Source organism: Ammospiza caudacuta, chromosome 8 (genome assembly GCF_027887145.1).
Source record: "Ammospiza caudacuta isolate bAmmCau1 chromosome 8, bAmmCau1.pri, whole genome shotgun sequence".
Taxonomy (NCBI): domain Eukaryota; kingdom Metazoa; phylum Chordata; class Aves; order Passeriformes; family Passerellidae; genus Ammospiza; species Ammospiza caudacuta.
This window is the reverse complement of record NC_080600.1, coordinates 43,609,134-43,635,023: the sequence shown is the minus strand read 5'-3', so window position 1 is coordinate 43,635,023 and position 25,890 is coordinate 43,609,134. Positions and strand designations below refer to the sequence as shown.

At 51.5% G+C, this 25,890-nt stretch overlaps 1 protein-coding gene across 1 annotated transcript in view; it reads right to left on the bottom strand.

The window, feature by feature from the left end:
* Nucleotides 1-1,873: 1,873 nt before the first annotated feature.
* GPD2 (glycerol-3-phosphate dehydrogenase 2) overlaps nucleotides 1,874-25,890 on the bottom strand; it is a 49,526-nt gene continuing 25,509 nt past the window's right edge. The window contains exons 7-17 of the mRNA XM_058809311.1: nucleotides 19,308-19,460; nucleotides 18,072-18,216; nucleotides 13,875-14,068; nucleotides 11,966-12,100; nucleotides 11,546-11,721; nucleotides 10,952-11,083; nucleotides 10,388-10,546; nucleotides 9,500-9,612; nucleotides 9,344-9,422; nucleotides 9,146-9,244; nucleotides 1,874-5,292 (exon numbers count right to left, since the gene is read on the bottom strand). Coding sequence (XP_058665294.1) covers nucleotides 5,170-5,292; nucleotides 9,146-9,244; nucleotides 9,344-9,422; nucleotides 9,500-9,612; nucleotides 10,388-10,546; nucleotides 10,952-11,083; nucleotides 11,546-11,721; nucleotides 11,966-12,100; nucleotides 13,875-14,068; nucleotides 18,072-18,216; nucleotides 19,308-19,460 — 1,508 coding nt within the window. The 3' untranslated portion in view covers nucleotides 1,874-5,169. The remainder of the gene's footprint in view (nucleotides 5,293-9,145; nucleotides 9,245-9,343; nucleotides 9,423-9,499; nucleotides 9,613-10,387; nucleotides 10,547-10,951; nucleotides 11,084-11,545; nucleotides 11,722-11,965; nucleotides 12,101-13,874; nucleotides 14,069-18,071; nucleotides 18,217-19,307; nucleotides 19,461-25,890) is intronic.

Here is a 25,890-nt window from a genome sequence, read left to right as displayed (position 1 = left end):
CATATGAAAGCTTTATTATTTGTTCCACACACAACGTAAAAGAGATGAGAGAGTTTTTCAGACAATTCGGGGAGAAACAAGCCCTATTCACCTGGCTGCTGTGGGCTCCCACACTCCTCTTCCTCCCAGGAAATTACAAATTAGAGGGGCGCGGGGGGGGGGAGAGAAAAGCAGTAATTTATGAAAACACAGTACACCATAATTTTGCCATTTTTCTGCAATAAGGATGGCAAATGATTCATGGGGAAAAATGAAATATATTCCCCTGTCAGCTCAATAGATCCAAGATTTACAGCTCCTCGACTTGGACAGGAACAGCTCCGCTTGCATAGGAATGAATTGCAAATCAGTTAATTGGAGAGATGCAAAAATAATAAATGAATCTGTGCAAAATAAACGGAGCAGCAATTCGGGAGAGCAAACGGAGGGCAGCATAGCCCTGGGATTGTTCTGGGGGGGACAGGGAGCTCGCATGGGGACCCTGCCGGTTTTACAGATCCTTTAATTCCAGCTGCAGCCGCCGGAGAGGGGAGGAGAGCGGGGAGGCAGAGCCGAGGCTGGCAAACAAAATCCCTGGGGCAGGGAGGGGGCGTCCCTGCAGGTGATGCACAGCTCACCTGGGCACAGTGGGGTGTGTGATCCCAGCATATCCCACCTGCATGGGGAGCACAGCTCACCTGGGCAGTGACGGGTGTGTCACCCAGCCCTGCACACAGCTCACCTGGGCAGTGACGGGTGTGTGACTGCAGCACATCCCACCTGCATGGGGAGCACAAAGCACCTGGGCACTGTGTGACCCAGCCCTGCACACAGCTCACCTGGGCCATGCAGGGACAGCGGGACAGGCACTCCTGCCCTGAAGCAGAGCACGTCCCAGCAGCACAGCCCCAGGGGTGGCCTTGTCCCCAACAGCTGCCATCAGCTCCCAGCTGACACGGGAACACCCAGATATTAATGCTGCTTTGGTATTCCCCATCACATTTCTGTCCAGGCTGCAGCAGCCACACCAGGGACCATAAATCCGAATTTGTGACCATTCTGGAGAGACACCACAGGAAGGGACCGACCCCAAATTCCCATGCCTTCCAGCAGCAAAGGCAGGAGCTCGACACAAGGCAATCCTGGTGCTGCAAAATATTTGGGATAAAGCTGGTCACAGCAAACATTCTTTTCCTTACCACTTACACGCTGTGGATTAGGGGGAAATCCATAATCTCTGTGGTTCCCCTCCAGTCTGGTTCATTCCCAGGTGGAGGGAGCTGCTTGTGCACCAGCACAGCTCCGTGGCAGCTGTGCCATATCCCTGCTACAAGTGTGCTTTAACCCACGGAATAACCTGGAGATGATGAAGTTTGTGCTCCCACTGCCAAGGGCGCTGCTGATTCCCTGGCTGGGAAAGTGGATCTGCTCTGCTGGAGCACCCCTGGCACGTGGCAGCCCGGGCTCACCTGACACAGAACACGACCCACAGGGGCTGGGAGACCTCCCCTGTTCCCTGGTGCTGATCTGGGCCAGGATCAAACTCACCCGTGTCGGGGGCTGCTCCAGGCTGGCAGCCAAAATCCAGGAGATAAATGCATATACTGGACTGGCCAAAGCCAATGGCTGGTGCCACTGCAGCCCCAAGGGCAGGGCAGGACTCCTCACCTGCCACTGCCACCTCCTGCAGGGCCAAGGCTGCCCCCTCTCCTCAATGCCACACTGCAGAGCACTCAGTGCTGAGATAAGAGGGGACAGCATGGGAAACCCGGGTCCTGTCCCCAAACCCACCCATCTCCACCTCCTCCCTCCCACAGAAACTTCCCCAGGACAACTCCGAGGGACTTTTGCACTGCCACACAAACTGCCAGCAAAAGGAAGTTTTTTAGCCACTTTTATTGATTCATGCTTTCAGTCCTTACTCAGTTAAAAACAAGGCACATTAAATACATCCTCTTATTGCTCAATAAACGCATGCGGCTCATTCCAGATACCAAAGGTAATAAATAATGGCAGGAAAACACCAAGACAGTTATAAAAATGACAACCCAGCTTCAAACACAGCATTGAACAGCCCAGGCTGCAACAGGAACCTGACAACAAACCTTAGTGCCACGTGGAAACCTGTAGTGTGTCTGTACACGTATTTATACACCCAAACACTGCAGGGATCCCCCTCCCCACAGGTTATTTACAATACAAAATACCCACAGAAACCCCAGGAATCCTCCCTTCACACACACAGCCCCACTGCTGCTTTCCCAGCACGGCAAGGCAGTGACACCTCACAACTGTTCCACAGCGCATGCACATCACAGGGCCCAGAGAGCAAAGCCAATTCCTGCAGGCACAACGAGGGGACACGAACACTGAGAGCTGGCAGGGACTGCTGGGGACACAGGCAGGTACCCCTGCCTCTGCAGGCCCGTGCAGGGGAGCAGGAGGTGACACAAGTGCCCCAGACACAGGGCCATCCATGTCCAGGGACACACACAGCCAGGGGAACCCACAGCCACAGTCCAGATGCAAGACAGCGAAACAGGAGAGCAAAGAGCATACTTTGGGTGCAACACAGAAATCCTGCTTTCCAGGGAAGTTCAGGCTATTATTTTAACAATGCCAGTTAGAGAGGAGTGGAGAATTTCTCTTTAAACTGTACAAAAGCTGTTCTATAGTGAAAATATTTTTTCTTTACAAAAAACCTGTTCAACATTGGAAATAGTTTTTTCTTCCCGTGGCCTGGAAAAGATCTCATGACTTTTACTTTATTTCCCCTTACACTTTTGTTAAGAGCAGAATCCTGAAGCCCTTCCCTTGCCCACTGAGCCAGAATGCCTGTGTGTGGTACATTCAATTCCCTCCATCCTGCAGGACATGTGAGATCAGCCACTGTGCGTTTGGGACACACACATCCTATCCTTCACCTGAACGTTCTGGAACACAGCTCAAAAGGAAAAGCCTACAGGGCCACAGGAACAAACCCCTTTGTTCACTGAAAGGTCCTTGTGGTGCCAGATGTGCCAACTCCCCCTTCCTCAGCCCCTGCTCCAAGCACAAAGCCAGAACCTGAACAACATCTGCATCAAAAAACAAACTGAACATGCAAAAACCATCTGAACCATTTTACGAACTCATTTTAGGTCAGTCTTACCCCTTTTTTGTATCTACTGTTTTTCAACACCCAAATGTTTTATTTTTTTTTTTAAGGGCTCTGCTTCTGCAGCCAGAGACAGCATCTGCACTCACTGTGCTACATCCCACCAGTCCCCAGCACCTCCATTTGTGTCTGAAGCCACTTTCCCTGTTAAAATATCCAAGGAATCCTTGCTGTTCACTCCTGCCCTGTTGGGCATCCCTGATGGATGCTATTTTCCATCAGTGGACATGGTGATACCAGTTAAATACATCAAATTTTACTCCAGCAGAAATTCTGACCCCTGGGAAGTGAAGCTTGGTTTGAGGTGGAAATTGCTCTACTCAGGGAATACAGCAGATGCCAAATCCAGCAGCAAAGCAGGTTTCCCTGCCTTGTTCTACATCAGCAGCAATGTCCCAGCTGATCTCAGCCCAGCCCAGCGGCAGGAGGACAACAGGCAGGTACAGCAGTGCTGGAAACAGCTCCAGTGAGGGCTCCAAGCTTTGGTTTTTCATTTAGCCTGCTGAAAAACAGCCTTTTTTTTTCTAGAAAAGTTAGTAGGATGCAAAACACACACTTTGTTTTTTTCACCGCATTTGAGCATTTTAAAATTAACATTTAAGAATGTTGTGCTACCAAAACCTGCCCCATTCTACAGAGCATCAGGGTTTGCCCCAAACTTGAAGCTCTTTTTAGAATAAAACACTTTTTGCCTTTATTTCACTGCACAAAGCACCAGCTGCAGACAATGCCATTTATTAGAGGCAGTTTATTTGTGTTAACAGTGGAGAAGGGAAGCTGTGCCCAGCTCTCAGCTACATTATTACCTCGGGTGATTAATCCAGGTGTCCTGTTTTCCAGCTGCAATTTCTGAGTGGCCACTGGAACAACAGGGCAAACCCACCACCCACAGCAGGCTCAGGACAGGTCTCCAGCACCCCCAGGAGTGCTGGGTTTGCTCCTTTGGAATGGTGTCTGCCCTCCAGAACACAGCTTCCCCTCTCTTGCTCCTTGGTGAAGAGGCAGAAGCAGCTCAGAGATTTTGTGTTTGCAGAACTCAGAGCATTTAAGGGCAGGACTCACCTGCCTGGATTCACCCAGGATTCACCTGGGGTGCAAATGTTAATGGCCGGGGCAGGATTCACCCTGAGCACGGCGTGCTCTGAAGGTGAGGATGCTGCAAACGTTAATGGCTGGGGCAGGATTCACCCTGAGCACGGGGTGCTCTGAAGGAAAGGATGCTGCAAATCTGAATGGCTGGGGCAGGATTCACCCTGAGCACGGGGTGCTCTGAAGGTGAGGATGCTGCAAAGGTGAATGGCTGGGGCAGGATTCACCCTGAGCACAGGGTGCCCTGAAGGAAAGGATGCTGCAAACGTTAATGGCTGGGGCAGGATTCACCCTGAGCACGGGGTGCTCTGAAGGAAAGGATGCTGCAAACGTTAATGGCTGGGGCAGGATTCACCCTGAGCACGGGGTGCTCTGAAGGAAAGGATGCTGCAAACGTTAATGGCTGGGGCAGGATTCACCCTGAGCACAGGGTGCCCTGAAGGAAAGGATGCTGCAAACGTTAATGGCTGGGGCAGGATTCACCCTGAGCACGGGGTGCTCTGAAGGTGAGGATGCTGCAAAGGTGAATGGCTGGGGCAGGATTCACCCTGAGCACGGGGTGCTCTGAAGGAGAGGATGCTGCAAACGTTAATGGCTGGGGCAGGATTCACCCTGAGCACAGGGTGCCTTGAAGGTGAGGATGCTGCAAAGGTGAATGGCTGGGGCAGGATTCACCCTGAGCACAGGGTGCTCTGAAGGAAAGGATGCTGCAAAGGTGAATGGCCGGGGCAGGATTCACCCTGAGCACGGCACAAAGGTGAATGGCCAGGGACGTGCTGAGTGTGCCCCCAAGCCCTGCAGCCTGCACTGCCGAGCTCCTGCCGGCACAGCCCAGCCAGGCACGTCCCGGGGCAGCGAGGAGACCGTGAATGAGGAGGACAAACGCACCAGAGTCACTTGGGAGAGCTGCCCCGGGGCCAGGAGCCCCGCCCAGAGCTCAGAGCTCAGAGCCCGCCTCCGCTGCGGTCCACGGGGATGGCCTGGCGCCGCAGGTTCTCCTCGGCACTCTTCATCAGCACAGCCAGCCTGCTGCCCGACACTCGGCCCTTCTGGATGGCACTCATCAGCTGGGGACACGGGGACGGTGTCACTGAGGGGCTGCCACTGCAGCCAACACACACACACACAACCTGCATCCCCAGCCTGCATCCCCAACCAGCTGCGGCCCCAAAACCTGGCACCAGGCTCACTCACACCACCGCAGCCAACACGCACACGCACACACACACACACACACACACACACAACCTGCATCCCCAAAACCTGGCACCAGGCTCACTCACACCACCGCAGCCAACACGCACACACACGCGCACACACACACACACACACACACACACACAACCTGCATCCCCAAAACCTGGGACCAGGCTCACTCACACCACCGCAGCCAACACGCACACGCACACGCACACGCACACACACACACAACCTGCATCCCCAGCCTGCATCCCCAACCAGCTGCGGCCCCAAAACCCGGCACCAGGCTCACTCACACCACCGCAGCCAACACGCACACGCACACACACACACACACACACACACACACACAACCTGCATCCCCAAAACCTGGCACCAGGCTCACTCACACCACCGCAGCCAACACGCACACACACCTGCATCCCCAAACTGCAAACCCCAACCAACCGTGCCCCAGAGCCTGGCCCAGGCTCACCCACACCCTCGGGGGTATCAGGGACTGCCTTGGACAGGCCCGCGTGGCAAGAGGAGGGCAAGTACCAAACAGGATCTGCTTGGAAGCAGGGCAGACAACCATCATCACTGGGGTTCCTCCATGACATTTCACAATGTGGGAAAGCTCAGCAGCTGCAAAGGCTTTCTCTGGTTATTTGTAATATCTGAAGGGTGCAGCTCACAGACAATTCAGGATTTTTTTGCACTTAGGAAGAAATTGTTCCCCATGAGGATGGGCAGGCCTTGGCACAGGGTGCCCAGAGAAGCTGTGGCTGCCCCTGGATCCCTGAAGTGCCCCAGGCCAGTTGGAACAACCTGACCTAGTGGAAGGTGTCCCTGGCCCTGGCTTGAAGATGAGCTTTAGGGTCCCTCCCAGCCCACATCATGCAGGGATTTCGTGATTCCTGATCCATCACTGATCCCAGACCTGCCCTTTCCACCCACATGCCTCTCTCTGGAGAGACACTGTACTTGACTCCCACAATTCTTTCAAATCCAAATTCCTTTATAGACTTTTAAAACTAATTTGCCTCTAAGTCCTGGAAGCTGGACTCTGCTCTCTCCCAGTGCAAGCACAATAGCGCTAAGATTTTAGTTAATTCTTTTTTATCCCATGGATAAAGGCAGCATTAGAGCTGAAATTACCTGCAGCCAGCTCTGCAGAGAGCACTGGGGAAGCAATTGGCACTTGCCAAATGCAATTTCTTACTCCCACTGACCGCAGGAATCCCTCAGATTCCTTCCCCCCATGGGAAAAGCTGCTCATTACACCTGCAGCTGACCTGTGCACAGACAGGGATCTCCCAGCAGCAGAGGCACTGCCTCCTGCCCAGTCAGTCACCCTCCTGGGCCACCAGCCTGCCAGAGCCTGGGGCACTGTGCTGTAGAGGAATGGGATGGGCTTTAAGGACCCTTCCCACTCAAACCACCTGGCATTCCATGATTCCTCCTGATGGAACATGGGCTGGTTGCCTTTACCAGCAGTTCCAAGGCTCCCTGTCCCTCCTGTGGGCCCCATCACTCCATGGGCACCGAGCAGCAGGGGCTGCCAGGGCCCCTCTCTGCCAGCCCTCTGAGGCCCAGGCCGGCCCTGCTCTGCTCCCACCTGCAGGCCAGCAGCCCCCAGGCACAACCTGCTCTATTTTCCAACACAAACCTCCACAAATATTTGCCCAGGGCTTGCACAAGTTCTGCACTCAAACGCAATTACTTGAAAGTTTTCAGAAAGCAAACACTCAAGTATTGGGCACTGACTTAACAGATCCATTAAAAAATTAAACAAACATTTAATGTATTTTGCTCCTTCCATGGCAACCCCAGTTCATTTCAGTGGCACCCTCGTGCTTAGCACTGAGTGCTTCCCTGGAGCAGTGCAAGGCACAGGAGAGGGCTCAGCCCTGCAGTGCCATTGATGCCTCAGGTTTGGCTTTTCTATGTTTCAGGCTCTGTGCTGCTTTAGTGTGCAGCTCTGAGCTTCACATTCAGCGTTGCTGAGCTCTGTGCACAGAGCAGGGAGACAAAACAATTCCTGCTCCAGCTGGGCACCAAGGACAAATGAGCCAAATCTCAGCCCAGGAGCTGAGAGAGAAAAACAAGCAGGGTGGGACTGCAGGGGCTAAAGCTGCAATGGGACAATGAACTGCAAGGTGCAAATGGAGCAGAACTGATCCCAGGGACAGACCCCGGCAGCGCTCGTGCATTTTGGGGCCATTTTGGTTCATCCTGGGTGCAGCCCTGGCTGGGCTCTGGTGCTGCCCAAGGGGGATCCATGGAGGAGATGCTGTGAGTGAATCCCTGCTTTATTCTGGGACTCTGTCCAGCCTCTGCTCCAGGGCAGCCTGAACAACGCATCCCCATCACTGCTGCTCTGGGAGATTGCAGGAGCCACAGAGTGACACAGGTTTGCACAAACAACCCTGAAATACTCCTAAGCACTGCCTGGCCTTTGCATTCTATGGGATGATGTAGGGCTGGCAATCCCTGGTGAGCCTGGTCAGCCCAGCAAAAACACCCCAGAACGCCCCCAAACCCCACAGAACAACAATTACTGGTTGTTTCAGCGCCCCAGCCAGTGTACCCAACCCTAGCTCAGCCCTGCAGAAAGGGCTGGGCTGCCCCAGTGGAGGTACCAGGGTGTCCCTTTCCAGCAGCCAGAACCCAGCTGGGCTGCTCTCTCCCATTTGAACAGGTCAGCATAAATCCCAAAGCCATTGGTTCTCCTTCCCCCCAGCTTGTTTGGTTTGGCTTTTCCCCTTCCCCCCAGTTCACTACAGCCCCTCAGCTCAATTGCTGCATTTTAGGCAAATAAATACTCCTTTTTGCTAATGCTGGACACAACCTGTGAAAATTTTCTGCATTTAGATTCAACAATGCTGCTCTTATCCCCAGCTCATCTCCAGAGAGACAATTACCATTTCCTTTGCCTTGATCTTGTTTGTTTAACTTGACACAGTGAAGAAAGGGCTGACATTGACCAAAATCCCCAGCATTAATTTCTCTCCTGTTTGGCATTCATCATTGCCACCAGGCAGGGGAGACACGGCAGGCTCTGAAATACCACCCCAAAAAAGACTCCTCAAACACCAGCCCAGCTGACAAACTGCATATACAAAGGGAGCACCCTTGGGTTTGCTTGAAAGCCCCCCAAAAAGCAAATGCATGTCATTTTTTTCAGAGAAACTGGGACAATTTAGCCAATCCAGGAATTAAAATGGGTTATAGGGCCTGGGATGGGCTCTAACTACAAGCTCATTCTTTATAATATTCAGTTTATTATTTAGTTATTTAGTTTATTATTATTACATATATATTAATAGTTATGACTATAACTATTAGGTTATTTATTTATTATTCAGTTTCTTAGTTTACTCATTTTTATAACAACTGTTAACAGCTGTGGATAATGTCAGTGTGCACACCTGTGCCAAGCACCTTCCAATGGACACCTGTATCTTTTTAAATACATTTAAACAGCATTTCTGGGCTTAAAATGCCAAATTCAGGTCTGGACTGGGGCCTACTTTGTAAATTTGACCTGTTCTTTGAGTCTGACTGGGAAAAAAAGCATTTTTTTCTGAATTTCCGAGCTGCTTGAGGATGCTCTCTGTGCCCCCTGTACCACAAGAGGAACAGTCCCCTGGTCTCCAGCCCTGAGCAAAGGGAAAAGCTCCCTAGCTGTGTGCTGTTCAGAAACCAGCCCTTCCTGGAACCAGATGAGGCACGTACCTGCAGGAACTCGTTGAGCTCCACCTGCCCGTTTTTGTTGAGATCCACCTCGTTGAGGATCTCGTGGAGGGTGTTCTCGTCCATCTGCACGCTGATGCTCTGCACACAACGAGCACAGGAGAGGGGCTCAGCTCAGCAGCCTGGCCTCAGCCCGCACCAGGCCGCTCCCAGAGGGAGCCAGGAGCAGGGGCAGCTCACCTGCAGCACACGCTGCACGTCCAGGATGGTGATGAAGCCCTTCTTGTCCTTGTCAAACATGCGGAACCGCTTCTTGTACCTGGAGGGAGGGGCTGCACGTCAGGGCTCCCCGGGCTGCAGGGACAGCGGCACGGGCAGCCCTCCTGCCCCACTCACCTCTCAATGTCTGCAGGCACCAGGCTGATCTCAGAGCTGTCTGTTAATTGATCTGTTTTCACTTTGTAGCCCATTTCGTAGTACAGGAATGTTTTAGCCGTTTCAAGCTCCTCCTACAATGAAAACACAAAACCTGAGTATCTGAGCAATAGCAAGTTCTTACGCAGGTACTTATTTTTTATACTTTACTATTAGGTTCGTTCACTTAACCAATACTTTTCTAAGGCCCCAAAATTAAGCAGATGGCAGCTGAGAAGTATCAAAAAGTTAAACTTAGGCACTTTTTACTCTTTGCAAAAGGTATCCATGCTAGTAAAGACTTCCAATTTTTGTGTGAATGCTTTCGGGTGCATCCACACCTTCAGTCACACACAGTCTGACTGTCCCTTTCAGAAAGAAATGGCCTTTTTAGGCTAGGCCTACAACTTGTCATTTTTCTCCCATTTGATATCTTAGTGTGATGATGATTTAGTGTGATCTTTAGTGTGATGATTTGGACTCAGCTGTCCAAAATCAGAAAAAAAAACCAGGGAGCTCAACACCAGGCAGGTTCTTTACGGTTACAGGAGCTTCCTTTGCTGAGGCAGATCTGTTGAAAAGTGTCAATAAAGCAAAATAACTGACAGGAATAGGACAGCAATGCCAAGCCTGTTTTCATTTCTAAGGCTGGGGAGCAGCAGGATACAGATCTTCCCCTCCCACCCCCTGGCCAATCCCCACCCATCTCACAGCCATTTTATAAAGCCTTTAGAATGAAATGCACCAAGTGCCTCATTCTGCCGGGAATAAAACATCACTTGTAGCTCTCTATTCAACCAGCTGGGATCCTTAACACAGAAACTCCTCGAGCCAAACAAAGCAGCTGGAGCTGAAAAGGGCCCTTTGTACCTTCTTCTTCTGCTCGCTCCAGTTGAGCTCCTTGGCCATGATGTCCACGATGCGGGGCAGGGCCTCGTCGGCAGCCTGCACGTTGAGGAAGGCCAGGCGCGTGCGGCGCGAGATGATGTCCACGGCCGTGCACGCGTACTCCTTCACCCCGTACACCACCTGGGACAGGGACAGCGGGGATGGCACCCTGAGACCCTCAGCAGGGCTGGGAGAGCCCCTTGTCCCTGGGACACTACAGAACCCACCTGGGGACAGGGGCAGCAGGGATGGCACCCAGAGCCCCAGACATGGCTGGGAGAGCCCCTTCTCCTTGGGACAGTTTATAGAACCCATCTGGGATCCAATATTTGTACATGAAGTACAAAATAGGCACTATATAAATATTTAATTGTGCATAGATATATTCATGTGTATATATCGATACACAAAGTGTGCTCCAGGTACAGGCACAGAAAATTTCCTTTGGCTTCCTCAAAGGAAAGGGCTCAAGCAGATGTTTCAGAGCCACTGGCCTGCTTGCCCCAAGGACAGAAACACAGAAGGTGACATGGTTTTTCCACATACCTCAGCTTCAATGTAAGGAAATTCAGATACCAGACGTTTCCCAACAATAGGCCACCTCTTCCCTGTCACCTGGGCTATTTTGGCCACCTCAAAAGCCTTGTCCCCGTAGGTGGAAGCCAGGTGCTGAGCCACCTGTGGAGAGGAAAACAAACCCACATGCTCTGAAAGCACACGAAAGACACATTTTCCTTGACCATTCCCTCATCCCCAATAACAAACAGCCTGCCAAGGGTGCTGGAGTGTGACAGTGTGGGAGGAAGCTCAGTGCTGTGGGAGGCTGGACCAGCACTGCCCTGCTGTGTGTGTGCCACCAGGCCTGACAGCCCAGCTCTCCTGCCACACAGCGATCACGCTGCTGCACAGCTTGGGGGGCTCCAGGGACCACAGACCCCATGAGTCAGAGAGTTTTTGCAGGAAACAGTCAAGATTAGGAGGAAGGAAAAGGGAAAGATGATGAACAATTACTAACTTTATTTCTGTTAGAACTATCTCTGCCCCAGCTCTCATCGGGCTCACCAGACCTTTGCCCAAGATATGTTGGTGTTTCATTTAGAGGAAGGCCAAACCCCTCTGAGGCAGGAAGGCAGGGCTCACCTCACTCTCCAGTCCGTAGTCCTGCACCAGTCTGATGTAGAGTGTGGGGCTCCAGTCCTGGGCCCCCTCGAGCTGCAGCCCCATGGTTCTGCAGGAGCCTGCCTCCAGGTTGTGCTCGCGCACAGCCGCGTCGATGGTGTCCCGGGCCATGGCACGGTAGGTCGTCCACTTCCCACCTGGGAACAGGGCTCACCTCGTTATTTGGGGGAAGCAGCAGGAACACAACCTCTTACACCCTACAGACATATCTCTGTATTCCACAGACCACAGGACTGCTGCCAGGCTTGCTCCAAGCCAGTCCCGCTGCCACTGACAGAGCAGTTTGGTCACAGGAGCAGAATTATTCCCACAGAACAGGATTTTTGCATTAAATACCCCAGGGAAGCCCAGCAGAGCTGCAGTTCTAGGAACCCCCAGTACCTGCAATGGTGATGAGGCCGCTGTCACTGATGGTTACGACGTGGTTCCGGGACAGGGACTGGGTGTCCTTGGAGTCGGGGTTGGTCACCAGGGGCCGGATGCCGCTCCAGGCTGCCAGCACATCTCCTCTTCTCACTGTGCAGAGCCACACTGAGGCACGGCCAGCCCGAGCCCGGGGGTGCCCAGTTCCCAGTGGGCACTACCAAGGGCTGCTCCACACCCTGCTCGGCGCTGAGCAACCCCCAGAGCCCCGGGATAAGCTGGGCTATGGAATCCCAGAACCACTGATGGTGGAAAAGCCCTCCCAGCCCATCGAGTCCAGCTGGTACCAATGCCCACCTTGTCACCAGCCCAGAGCACTGAGTGCCACGTCCACGTGTTCCCTGGACAGCTCCAGGGATGGGAACTCCAAACCTGCCTGGGCAGCTGCAGCCTGAGCCCCCTTTCCAGGAAAATTCTTCCCAGTGAATCTGAACAGTCCTTACACTATATTTTATAAACCAAAATAAAGTTTGTTACATGAGTATAACATTTCCTTTCACATCTTCCAAGCTTTTCCTCTAGATTGAAGGTTATTATTCCAAGATTTCCTCTTGACAAGCCATCTTTATCCACAGCCTTCACCCTAAGTGCAGTTAGCAATTTGCTTTATACTGAAGTCTTTAGAACATGTTTTAATACAACTTTCAAATGACCGATAATTGAAAAATCACTAAAAAGGTGTAAAACACATCCCCCAAAGAACACGGAATAGATTTCCGAAATCAATGTGCTCTGCCAGCGTGTTCAAGCTGCCAAAATGAAGTGTTAATCACAGACACAAGACCCTGTATTAGGTTTATAAACTAATGAAACTACAGAAAGCAGCATGCGTGACGCTGTAATTAAGCAGCTGGAAGGTGTCCAAGCCTGTGGAAGTTGATAACCCTGGCACTGGCTCTGGCAGCAGAGACAGGGCTGTCGAGGGGTGATATGGGCAGTGCCGTCGTTATTTCAGCTCCAGCCATCTATAAACAGTAATTGCCCAGGAAAACCAGCACAGGCCCAGCTGGGCTGAGCCAGAGGGACTGAACACTCCTGAATGTGCTGCTGGAAAACACGTGGGAAACCAGGGAATGGCCTGGCTTGGGACAGACCTTACAGCCCATCCCATCCTGCCCTGCCATGGCAGGGACACCTTCCACCATCCCAGGCTGCTCCAGGCCCTGTCCAGCCTGGCCTTGGGCACTGCCAGGGATCCAGGGGCAACCACAGCTGCTCTGGGCACCCTGTGCCAGGGCCTGCCCACCCTCACAGGGGAGAATTTCTTCCCAATATCCCATCAAATCTCTGTCCTATTCACATTGCCATTTCCCTCCCTGCTCTCCTGCGCTTCCAACACCAACTGCTGCTCCGGACACCCAACAGGAGCTTCCCTGGACACTTTCAGAACTTTATACAACATGCAGACATCAATTCCTCAGGAAACAAGGAATCGATCATTTCCCATCTCCAGACAGCAGGTTTTCCTAAACCCAAGTATGTTACAGTGTTCCTGTCTGAGTGGTTTTCAGACTTATTTCAATGCTGCAGCAGAAACACAGCAGTACAGAATAATTTAAAGAAACCAAACCCTCAGTCTGGAGGGAAGACGGCTGCCCAGGGCAGTGGTGGAGTCACCCTTCCTAGAGGTGCCCAAAACAAAAGTGGATGTGGCACTTGGGGAGATGTGTTAGTGGTGGTGCTGGCTGGTGATGGACTGGATGCTCTGGAGCAGCAGCAGCAAACGCTGACACCTCAGCCCACCAGTTTGGGACGGCCAGATGCCAAGAGCCACAGCTTCAGGCAGCAGCACATTGTGCCCCAGGCTGGCATGCCCCCCAGGCTGCAGTGCCCCCCAGCCCCTCCCAGCAAGGTCCCCCCAGGTTACCTTCCACGTCGGGGCCCAGGTAGTTGCGCACTTCGCACAGGATGAAGTTGATGTCCTCCTCGGTGGGGATGGGGTGGGCAGTGACATCCGTGGGGCTGTCTGTGGTCCCTGCAATCGTCATCTTCTCCCAGGGCAGGAAGAAGATCACTCTGCCATCGCTGGTGGCTGGGTCCAGCAGCCCCATGTTGTCAGGGCTGGAAGAGAGGAGGGGTCTGGCTCACACCAGAACAGGGGGTGGCACCTGGGGCTGTCCCTGCACCCCCAGTGCCCAGGCAAGGACTGAGACACAGCATCTGCTCCCAGGTAAAGGGGTCAATAAATCAACAAATAATGGATTTCACGTGTGGCCGAGACATGGCTTTAAACAGATGTCCCAGCAGGTTAGGGAAACAAGGCCTGTGGATGTTTTTATGCCATAAAATCACAGTGATTCCTCCAATCTGCCTCCACAATAAAGGTGGAGCAGGAGGGGTGAGGGCTGGTGACTGAAAGGAAAAGGAGAATAAAGAAGAGAAATGAAGACATTTAAGGAATATCCTTGCAGTGACACTAAGCCTGAGTTTGTCACCACCTGCCACTTGAGCAGGAAGGAACACCCACAGACTCCCGAGGGATTTGGATCAAGGAACGTGCTCTGAGTGCTTCCAGCTCTGCTCCTGGGAGGGGAACTGTGCTTTGAGGGAAAAAAGCAAAAGGGACACTCGGTGGATGCTGCTACTCAGGCATTTTTCATTCCTTCTGCCAGTGCTACAACAGAATGATTCAGTACAAGGATGAAAAACCGTAGTGCTTTGGATAGATTTTAATTAATGTATCAGGTTTTTCTGGTGTAATGTAAGAAAGATATCCACAGGTACAAACCCACTACCTCCTCATGGCTTATTAAAAAGCTCTGCTTGTATTTCAGAAAACAAAAGGCTTTTATAAACTCTTCAAAGTAAACAGCTTTTATGTAGGAAAACATTGAACTGCCCCTTTTTTCGATCATTTTTCCTTCAAGGACTGATGCTGACTTTCATTTAAGGTGCTGCAACTCCCTTTACAAACATGTGCAGTCGGGTCAGGGCTCTTCAGGCTGTGCCCCTGCTCCTGAGGCACAGGGAGCACATGGAAGGAGGGCAGGAGATGCAGATTTAGGTGCCAGTTATGGACTTCAGGGGGGAATTATTCAGTGGACTCAAATCCTAAGGCATGCAAAGGCCTGCTTGGGTGGGATTTACCTATTCAAGCTGAATATTGCTTTTTTAGGAAGTCTGAAGTGATTACTGAAGGGAAGTTGGCAATATCTGGCAAGGCTGGGAGAGAGGCTGAGAATTTCATAGCTAGCGTGTATATTAGACCCATTTTAGCTGATATTTATAGACAGCTTAGGCATATGGTGGCAGAGGTACAATCTAATAGGGGAAGTCAACACAGGTTTGGGAAAGGTAAATCACCTCAGACAAATGATTACTTTTTAAAATGAAAAAGCTGTTGATTTAGAGACAGAGGAAATCAGAGGTTTAATATACAGTATCAGAATTTAGAAACTTCATAGACATTTTCTTCAAAGTATGAATTTTTTTTATATGATTTCATAAAAACTGCTGAAAACAAGGAAGATAAACAAGCAAAGACTTCCAACTAAGTTTCCCCACAGCACCTCTGGACTGAAGTGTTTTAGATTGCACAGCAAGTGCTGAGAAAGGCTGGAGCAGTTTTTCATATGCCAGTTATTTACTGAATCACTGATACCAGCTATCCTGGGAAGCTCTCTCTCCATGCCCTTTGCCATGCTTGTTCCAGCTTATTTAAATAACTAAAGAACCACCCAAACAAATGCAAAATAAGGTGTTTTGCATCAGAAAGAAGCATCTTAACACCCAAATACTGGCCTTCCTGAGGCCTCAGGAGTCATGCTGCTGCACACCAGGAATAACTCTGAAACAACACGATTTTATGAGGCAGGAATTCCTATGATTCTCCCATCCATGGATGGGAGAAGGAGGTAAGAGCCATGTAGCTGCGGTGAGATTTCTCTTTAAAGATGGCTAAAATAGGCAAATTGAGGATTGGAAATTCCAGCATGAAGCATATAGCAATGCCTTTAAAGAGAAATGCAGAGGCAAAAGGTCTGGGAGATCCATGGAAGGTCTTGGATCCATGGAAGACCTCCAGCTGAAGAAACATTTGACCAAAGCACCACAAATGCAGTTAAATAACAATATAAAGTGACTTTCCATAGAGAAGTGAGGTGCAATTTTACCTGGAATGTGGAATGCAGAGCAAAGAGGAAAATTCCAGAAAGACAGAAACATCTGAAATTGGTCAGAAGGGAGAGGAAAAAGCCTTGCCTTCACAGACACTTTCCAGGCAGGAAGCCTAATTAATGAGGGGAGGAATTCTGGGACTATTAATGAAGGACTTCAATGAGTAAGAAACCCATGGGGAGTGAATGCATTAGGTTAACATTAGTTTTACAAAATCTTGACTATATTTATAACTAAAACCCTATAGATGTTAAAAAAAAAATCATTTGTGTGACTGTGGGCCAAGATCCTGTAACACATTCACAGGGCACACATGGACACGGTGAAATGCCAACCCTCCTGTGCTGAGCAGTGTTCCTTGGCACCACGAGAAGGAAGGCCTGATACAACCAAGATTAAATCCCACGAGTGTTTTCTATTTAGCAGACAGTTCCCTGCTTTCAGCTATCCCACTCCAAGGAAATTCAGTGCAGTGTTATCTTATCAGCTGTGCTGTGGAGGCAGTGTGTGGGCAGATACTATTTTCCAAGGAAAGTAATGCCCACATGCTGACATACACCGGGGAACATGGAGAACAAGAATTCTCCACATTTCCAATTAAAATTATTGGGTTATTACAGAATAAATAAATCAGAGCTCTCAAGCGTATCCAGCCATCTTCTACTTTGAATTTACCAAGTGAGTCCAGGTTCCAAAGCCTTCCACGTTTTTGTGTAGGGCCATAAACCTAATCACACACATCCTTCTCCTGGCATATGAGGAAACTGGGATTACAGCCCATTTCTCCACATTTTTACTACTTTAAAGCAGCTATCAGGTCATTTTACCATTTTTCATGGAGAAAGACACAAAAATGAAAAAAAAAAAAACCCAGAAGAGAATGCAGGGGTGATTTTACACCAGGCCAAAAATGCCTCAATTTTCCAGTGTGTGGTGGTGTCCTGTTGGGACAGCTCTGGCAGAAGCACCCCCTGGTGCACTGGAAGGCTGAATTCCCATTCTGAGAAGGGCTGAGGAAGGCATTACTGCAAGGGCACTGTATCAACACAAGTGGGCTAAGTCCATAAAGGGGAATTTCCATTAGGATGCTAATGACTTCAGGAACCAAAGGCAATATTTGAGTTCCGACTGACAAGGCTGGCTCGGGAGAAGGGGATTTGGCTTTGCACAGCAAACAGGGAGAGGAGCAGGAGACTGCAGGGAGCAGAGTGCCATGGGAACCTCTCCTGGAACACGGAGGGCACGTCCTGGCCACCAAAACCCCCAGGGGTGGGCACGTGGGCCTGGGGCCACAGCAAAGGTGGTTGTGCTACTCTGAGCTACTTCTATTGCCTGTGACAGTAATTATCATTAGTGATTACACTGCCCATCCTCTCACTTACTCTGTGCTTCTGCACTCCTGTTTTCTCTCGCACAGCCACATCCCGGCAGAGTCACTGCACAGGGAGTTTCATATGTGAAGGCAGGCAGTGGAACAAGATGATCTTTAAAGTCCCTTCCAACCCAGACCACTCTGAGATTCCATGATTTAACAGGACAAGAGATTCTGTAGGAAGGTGCAACCTCTCTGGAAGGTTTTACATGCTCCCTGTTTCCCTGAGGGGGTGACCAAGCAGCAGCACACTCAGCTGAAAGGCATCACCGAAACAGGTGCTTTCACACCTGGGGATGTGCTGCCTAAACGCCTTCTGCTTCAGCAGGAGTCCTGCCTTGGGCAGCTCTAACTAAAAACTACACGGCTTCAGTCTGTTCTGAAGAGATGAAATTGTTCTCCTCACCGGCACAGCGCCAGGATCCTCTTTGAAAAACACAAACAAAAATCAGAGTCAAACTGTGCACGGTGAGCTGCCGCAGAGCCAGCGGTGTGCCTCTCCCAGCTGATTTATTCAGCAGCAGCAGCAGAGATTACAAATGGTGTCACACGGGCTGCAGGCTCCCTGTGCCTCACCTGTAATAACCAGGCATCACGATATGCACGCCTGCACTGGGCTGACAGATGTTGGGCACCTCCTGATCATCCATTTTGCGGACTGAGTCTGTGAAAGGTCCCGTGGCATTGATAACACACTTGGCTCTGACATCGAACTCCTTCCCTGTGAAAGAAAACAGTATCAATCACAGACACCATTTGTTTCCTGCTCACTGATGCTCTTTGTTATTCATCTCTCTATGAACTCAACCTACTGTAAAGCGTACCCTGTGCGTCTGAACACAACAGCTGGGACGGGTTCTAAAAATTAACCAAGTGTTCCTCCAACACCAGATTTGAGAGAAAATGTTTTAGAGTGGAATCCCAGCTTATCTGTAAGGGCAGAAGAGAGGCAGGTGGGGTGGAAGTTGCTCAGCTGAAATCTGCCTCTCAAGAAGAGAGATTTCAGTCTCAGCCCACAGACTCGGTAAATGGGATTACTACTGTACAGCATGGAGCCTTTTACAATGTCCTCTTTGCTTGACAGAAGGGCTGGGATGCCAGGCTCAGTCTGGCCTGCCAAAACACTGGGGTTTGAGTGAGAAATGTGACAGAAGTGGAAGCTGAGTGACACTAATAGCACGGCCCAGAAAGATGGCTCCTGAGCTGGTTCAGGGCTGTTTGCAGACAGCAGTGGCCCCGCTCCTCCCTCTCATGTTACCCCAGAGTATCACTGCCCCCTGCAGGGCACCCCACAGAGCCCACTCACCTGTGAGCAGTGGGACCCTGCACACCTGACTCACCTGTGAGCACATCCCTGTAGTGGGACCCTGCACACCCCACTCACCAGTGAGCAGTGGGACCCTGCACACCCCACTCACCTGTGAGCACATCCCTGTAGTGGGACCCTGCACACCTGACTCACCTGTGAGCACATCCCTGCAGCGCAACCCACAGATCCTGCACACACCCCAAACCCTATACAGACCCCATACACCCCAGACTCACTGGTGAACACATCACTGCAGTGCAACCCGCAGACCCCACACACACACCCCAAACCCCCCACACTCCCCAAACCCCAGACTGACCAGTAAGCGCGTCCCTGCAGCGCACCCTGCAGACACTTCATACACACCCCAAACGCCACACACACCCCAAACCCCACACTCACCCGTGAGCACGTCCCTGCAGCGCACGCCGCAGACCGCAGACACACACCCCAAACCCCACACACACCCCAAACCCCACACACACCCCAAACCCCAGACTGACCGGTGAGCACGTCCCTGCAGCGCACGCCGCAGACGCGGCCCGTGTCCGAGCACTTGAGCAGGTGCCGCACCTCGGTGTAATTGGCGGTGGCAGCGCCGTAGCGGGCGGCGGTCAGGGCGATGGCCAGGTTCATGCGCGCGTCGTTGTGCTGTCCTGCAGGGAAGGGAAGGACAGCCGTCACCCGCAGCACGGCCGGCGCCGCGGCAGCGTGTCAGCACGGATCTGTCACAGCTGTCCCTGTCACATCGCGTACCGCTCACGGCCGCTCGCTGCCGGGCTCTGCATGCACGGCCGGGCCGGGCCGGGCCAGGCCGGGGGGGCACCGCCGTATCCAGCGCGCCCCGCGGGCTGGGCCTGCCCCATGGGCTCTGCCTGCCCCACACGGGCTGGGTCTGCCCCAAGCCTGCCCACGGGCTGTGCCTGCCCCACACGGGGCTCTGCCTGCCCCACACGGGCTGGGTCTGCCCCAAGCCTGCCCGCGGGCTGTGCCTGCCCCACACGGGGCTCTGACTGCCCCACACGGGCTGTGCCTGCCCCAAGCCTGCCCACGGGCTGTGCCTGCCCCACACGGGCTGTGCCAGCTCCACACGGGCTCTGTCCACCACATAGGCTGTGCCTGCCCCACGAGCTCCGACTGCCCCATGCCAGCCCCACACGGGCTGGGCCTGCCCCACACATTGAGCCTCTCGCGGAGGGTCTGCACTGCTGCACTGAGCAGCACACAAACCATGCCTGCCTTTCCTTTATCATCCTGCCCTAACTCGGTACCCACACCCAGGATTTTGACAACACAACTGGTATTAACCAACAAGTCTGATTACCAAGTGAACACATGACACTCGACATCCTAAACGTCCTTTTAGAGACTCGGCCAAATTTAACTGGGTTTTTTTTTTTTTGTATATGCCTTTGAACTTCCCAACATATAACATAAAAGCAACCAAAAAAGAGAAATAAGTGGACAAGAATTAATGAAGGATTCTTAACACATATCATTAAAGATTTATTACTGAAATTCCCTCGTTAAAGAAAACCAAGAGAGAGGTGGAGGGACTGTGAGGGGAAGATGATTAATTACTCTGAAATACTGGTTTCACCTGAGACTTTTCCTATTTATTATTGCACTGAAGTTGGAGGCCTGGATGCTGGCTGGAAAGAATTACTATACATTGAAGGGGCCAGGCTCTGTGTGTCCTGAATAATTAATTTCCGAGCAGGCTAAACTTCCTGAGGTTCACTTCCCCACCTGCTCGGACCACTCCTATCACGGACTATACTGAAAAAGTGATAAATTTGTAATAGATACTGTAGGTGATTTATGTTGCCAGCATTCCCAGCATTTAGTATAAATGGTTTATGTAAAGTTTGGTCCTTCGGATTCTGGCTGCGCAAATCTCCAACCCCTGTGCAAATCATCTGTTCCCAGCTAAAAGGGCAAAGTTATAAAGATGGGATCAATGGCCTCGCAAGCACCACCTCCCCTCCCCAAACCCCTCATTCCAACCCAGCCCCGGCTGTGCAGTGCCATCCGTCTTCAGCTATGAGAAAAAAAGTTACACAAAGTGTGCAGAAACAGCAGCATGATAAAGCACCGATGAAGAAACAAACAGTAACTCCAATTCCACTCAGCAAACAATGCCCAGAATCAGCTGCAACAACGGAAGAACAGCAAAACAACTGAGCAAGATGTCAGGAAAAGTTGGGGATGCTCCATCACACGAGATGCACGAGAGGGAACAACCATCGGTCAGAGCTGGCAGGCAAAGCTTTCAGTAAATGCACGGGCCCTGCTGCTGCTGCCATGGCAGGGAGGGATAAATGACCTTATGAGGTTCACCTCAAAGCTGCCCACTTTCAGGCAGGGCTGAGAGAAGGTACAGCTCGTGTGCAAAGGGAGCGCTGGGTGAAAAAGGGACAAAGGACAGCGACAAGATGCGGAACAGCAGCTGCTTCCACACAACAACAGGGATTCCAGAGGAACCCAGTGCTCAAGGAAGGACTGGATGTGGCACTCGGTGCTCTGGGCTGGATGATGAGGTCACAGCTTGGACTGGATGCTCTCGGAGGGCTTTTCCAACATAAATGCTTCAGTGATTCTGTAAGCCAGGAAACGCTCCCCTAGCCCGTGGCCAGGGGCTCTGAGGAGCTCATTGCTCTGGAGACATCCCCCTTTCCCTGGGGCTGAACTGGGCCAGCCCGAGCCATGGCACCGCAGGACTCAGCTGTCACACACCATGCAGCACCCCCCCTGAGGCAGGGCCCCCAAAACCAAACCCTGCTGTGCCAAACCTCAGCACAAGGGGATGTGCTCCCTCCTTGCAGCAGGACCCTGGGGCCAGGGCGTTCAGGCCCCCCAGCCTGCTCCTGCCAGCAGGGCCCCAGGTGGCACCGACACAAACCCCCCTCCTGGGGTGCCCTGGTGTGGGGATTCATCACATTCAGCACGACCCCACTTCAGCCAATATTAGCTCTGGTCTATGGAGCCCTGACTGTTTAAATTTGGCGAGTTTGCCTCTTCCCAGATTTGTCACTTATTTGTCCAGAGCAAAAGCAATCCGGAGGAGCCAATCAGCAGAATAAATAATGTGGAAATGGGTAGCTTCTATAAAACCAAACTTCCAAGTAACAATTGTTTAGCAAGCCCCAAATCCAAAGGCTGCTCAGTGTTTTGTTGAGCCTCCCAATGCTCCTAAAGTCAGAGTGAGCTCAGGTCACTCTCAGCACATGCCAGGATTTGGACCACTGTGCTCAAAACAACATTTTCCTCCTTTCTCTGAACCTCTCATCCATTTTCCCCTCATCATTATTCTGACGCAAGAACCCCCATGCTATCACTCACTCCTCAGCTGTCCAAAAGCAACTGAGTGCCCTTGGAATGCATTTGCAGGCAGAGGACTGGGAAATAACCAGTTCCTGATTAACTACATGGCTAGAAAAGCACACTGGCTTCAGATTGATGCGACCTACAGTGTGGAGTGCTTGAGTATTTCATGGCATGAACAGCAGAGATCTGCAGAGGTCTGGGTTTGAAAGGAGTAAAGAGTGACTTCCTACCTTGGGAATCTATCATCTGTGGAGAACAACAGTGCAGTTTAGGACAGATGGGGTCACAGGATAGTGGTTCCATACTCATAAACAGCTGGGTTTTGCCTTTTCTTTTAAGGGCCTGCCAACTGGCATGTGTGTATTCTCCCTAGATAATGACATTAAAATCCTGCACTTGAACAGAGAATCAGAATATTCAAATACTTCCGCCAAAAAGTTATTTTCTAACAACAGAGTGGCTAAGCCAAATTAATTTGAAATCCTTCTCGTACAGGTGAGTTTGCCCCTGAAGATCCCCTACATCCCCTAAGTGTAGGCAGCCCAGTGAAAAGGTAACCGTGGCATTCCCCAAGAAGAGATGTTCACCAGTGCCCTGCCTGGAGAGGACTCTGCTGCTCCAGGGCTGGGTTTGAGTGTTAGTCCCTTGCATGGTGCCACTTCTCACCTGCTGCACCCCAACAGAAGGCAGGCACAGCTCAGCGCACTGGGAGAAACCTCCCTGAGCATGCTGAGGAAACATGCTGAGCTCTCTGCAGCTCCTTGTGTAGTGCTTCTTGAAAATGGCGAGGAAAACCGAAAGAGTCATCCCTTATTTGCTGTTTTCACCTGCTGTAACATGGTGACAATGAAGAGATACTTTCATTTTTACTAAGGGCAGTCAACCCAGCTTTTCCCAAAACACCGGCCTAAGTGCTTTCACCAAATTAGCACTGAACCCTCTCAGAAACCCCTCAATCCTGGAAGCCACACTGCTGAGGACATTTTAGTGTGCAAAGACAGTTTGAGTAAGTCTGTCCCACATCACGTTAAGCCCAGCAGTGATGCCATTTGGTTTATAATTTCTTATTTTTGTGTAATTTGGGAGAATTCTATTTTCACTCCTTAGTAGCAAATGCTGTATTTCTCCACATCCGAACAGACAATGTTTCCATTGGCACTCACAGGATCCTCCCCCAGAGTGCACACAGTGTACATTCAATTTTATTTTTATCAGAGCTGAGCCCCAGCCAGCAGGGAGAGGTAACAAAGCCCACAGACCAGAGAGATTTGTTTGGGGCTGGTTCAGGAGCGTTGTGTGAAAACCAGAGCGGGAATGAGGCAGCTCTGGCAGCTCTGGTATGTTCTGTCCTGTGTCACTCTGCAACTAGCCCATCACACCAATTCACAGAGCCCCAGAGAGGGATGAGAGGGACCTTAAAGCTCACCTGCCTACAGGTGTGTTCCTTACTGCAGCCCTGCACCAGGTAACAGCAGGCACACAACAAAGCAACACAGGAAACCAAATCCTTTCCTGCTCAGGTTTTCTCACTGTGTACCCACAAACCTTACCCCAACCTCACCACACTGAAGGCTGGTGAGTGATGACACAATTATACATGTGCATTAGATATATATAACCACACTACACTAAGTCCCCAAGACTGTCCCTCTCCTATAATTTTAAGGAAGTGCTTAATTGCACGAGCAGTTTTATTACAAGCATTAAGCAGGAGCCCAGGAGCTGTTGTGCATATGGAAAGGGTTAGATCCCAGTTAGGCACGATGAATCAGCTGGAGTGACTCAAGATCGTTCCAGACTTCTCTGAGCGAGAGCTCAGCGAGCTCTCCTCCCCAAACAAGCAGAGTAAGCTCAGGGGGAATGTCCCCTTTGACTCGTGAGTCACAAGTCGGAACAATGCCCTCAGACCTGAACTCTCCAGCTCTCTGAATCACAAGAAGCTGAAGTGGAATTTGCTGCAAACTCCAAGACTTTCTAGGCTTTGCAGCACTCATGTCCTTGCTCCTGTCCTGCTCCAGGGGACGCGTTCTGACCCGGCTCCATGAGCGCCATCCCCCCAGCAGCACAGCGACAGCACTCCTGGCTGTGCCTGCAGCTCCTGCAGGGCACACAGAGCCCACCCTGCTGTGCCCTGGGCACCCGTGCTGCTGAACTGAGGCCCAAGCAGGTGGGAAGGATGGTGGACAACTGACCATGCACTGGAAATAACCACACCCCACATTTCAGCTCTCTAACACCTGCCCAGAGCTGTGAGCTTTCGTGGCAGGGGAAGCCTCCAGCCTTCCCACAGGTAAACTGATTCCAACAGATTCAAACTCACATTTGACACATCCACAGTTTAGTAGTCACCCAATAGTAGTCACCTTCATTTCTGACCTCCTCCATTTAGCACCAGCTCAGATCACAAGAATCTTGGAATCACAGAATGGTTTGGGTTGGAAGGGACCTTAAAGCTCATTCCATTCCACCTCCCCTTCCAGGGACCGTTTCCACTATCCCAGCCAACCTGGCCTTGGACACATCCAGGGGCAGCCACAGCTTCTCTGGGCATCTGTGCCAGGGCCTCACCTCCCTCACAGGGAAGGATTTCTCCCTGACCTCCCACCTACCCCTGCCCTCTGTCTGTTTAAAGCCAATGCCCCTGTTCTACTATGATTTATTCCAAATTCTGCAGTTATAAACAAAGCAAGAGGCAGAAAGCCCATAAAATGGTTTTACAGAAGAAATCCCAATATCCTTCAAACGTCTGTCTGATTAGAGTCTGCTGCCAAGTTACAGCACAGGAGCTAAAACTCCTACTGAAACTAAGATCCCCACTAAGAAAGCCACAAAAATAAGCCACAATATCCACCACATCCAGTGACAGACAAAATTTGGAATTCTGGCTCTGTGTGACTGCTTTATAATTACGTTGTTTCCCACTTCTTTTGTATCAGGCTTCAACTTGTCACTACGCTGTGACTGCCGTGTCAGTGGCAGGAAAAGCACTGTGTTAAAATGAAACTAAACATTGTCACTGTCAGTTTATGGAAACAGCGCTAAAATGTCACCGCGAGTGCCCGTCACGGCACGGCTGCACAGCCGTGCCACCGCGCCAGGCAGGGACCCGGGATGTCACCAAGCTCGCTGTGTCCCCAGTGCCACCAACAGCTCCCAGGGGAAAATCCCATCAGGGTGAGCTCCCAGCCCGTGCTGGTTTCTAGCTCCCAACACAGCAGGGATGGCTGTGTCAGCCCCCGTGCACTGAGCTTGGCCAGCTGCTGCTGTGCCACGCAGGACAGCCCACCTGGGAGCCGCATCAGGCTGGCCAGAGGGAGGGAGTGCCCGGAGGGACACAGTGCCCTGCCACAGCAGAGAGAGCAGCCCTGCTCCCACAGACCACAGAGCCCACAGCAGCAAGGCAGGAACACACCTTCCAGAGCACCCAGCACTGCCACAATCTCCCCACAACCATGGCCCAAGTGGCACATCCAGATGGCTCCTGCACACTGCCAGGGATGGTGACAGCACCACCTCCACAGACAACTTACTACAATGCCTGGCCACTCCTGCAGTGAGAAGTTGTTTTGAACATTATTCTGATGCTCCCCTGGGCAGCATGAGGCCGGTTCCTCTGCTCCTGTCCCTTGTTCCCGGCAGCAGTGAGACGGGCAGGGATCCCATTGCCCAATTCCCCTCCCAAGGACACGTCCCATGAGGAGCAGCGCAGCTGGCACCCCGTGACCCACTGCAGCCCCCACAAACAGCCCCTGGCTCACA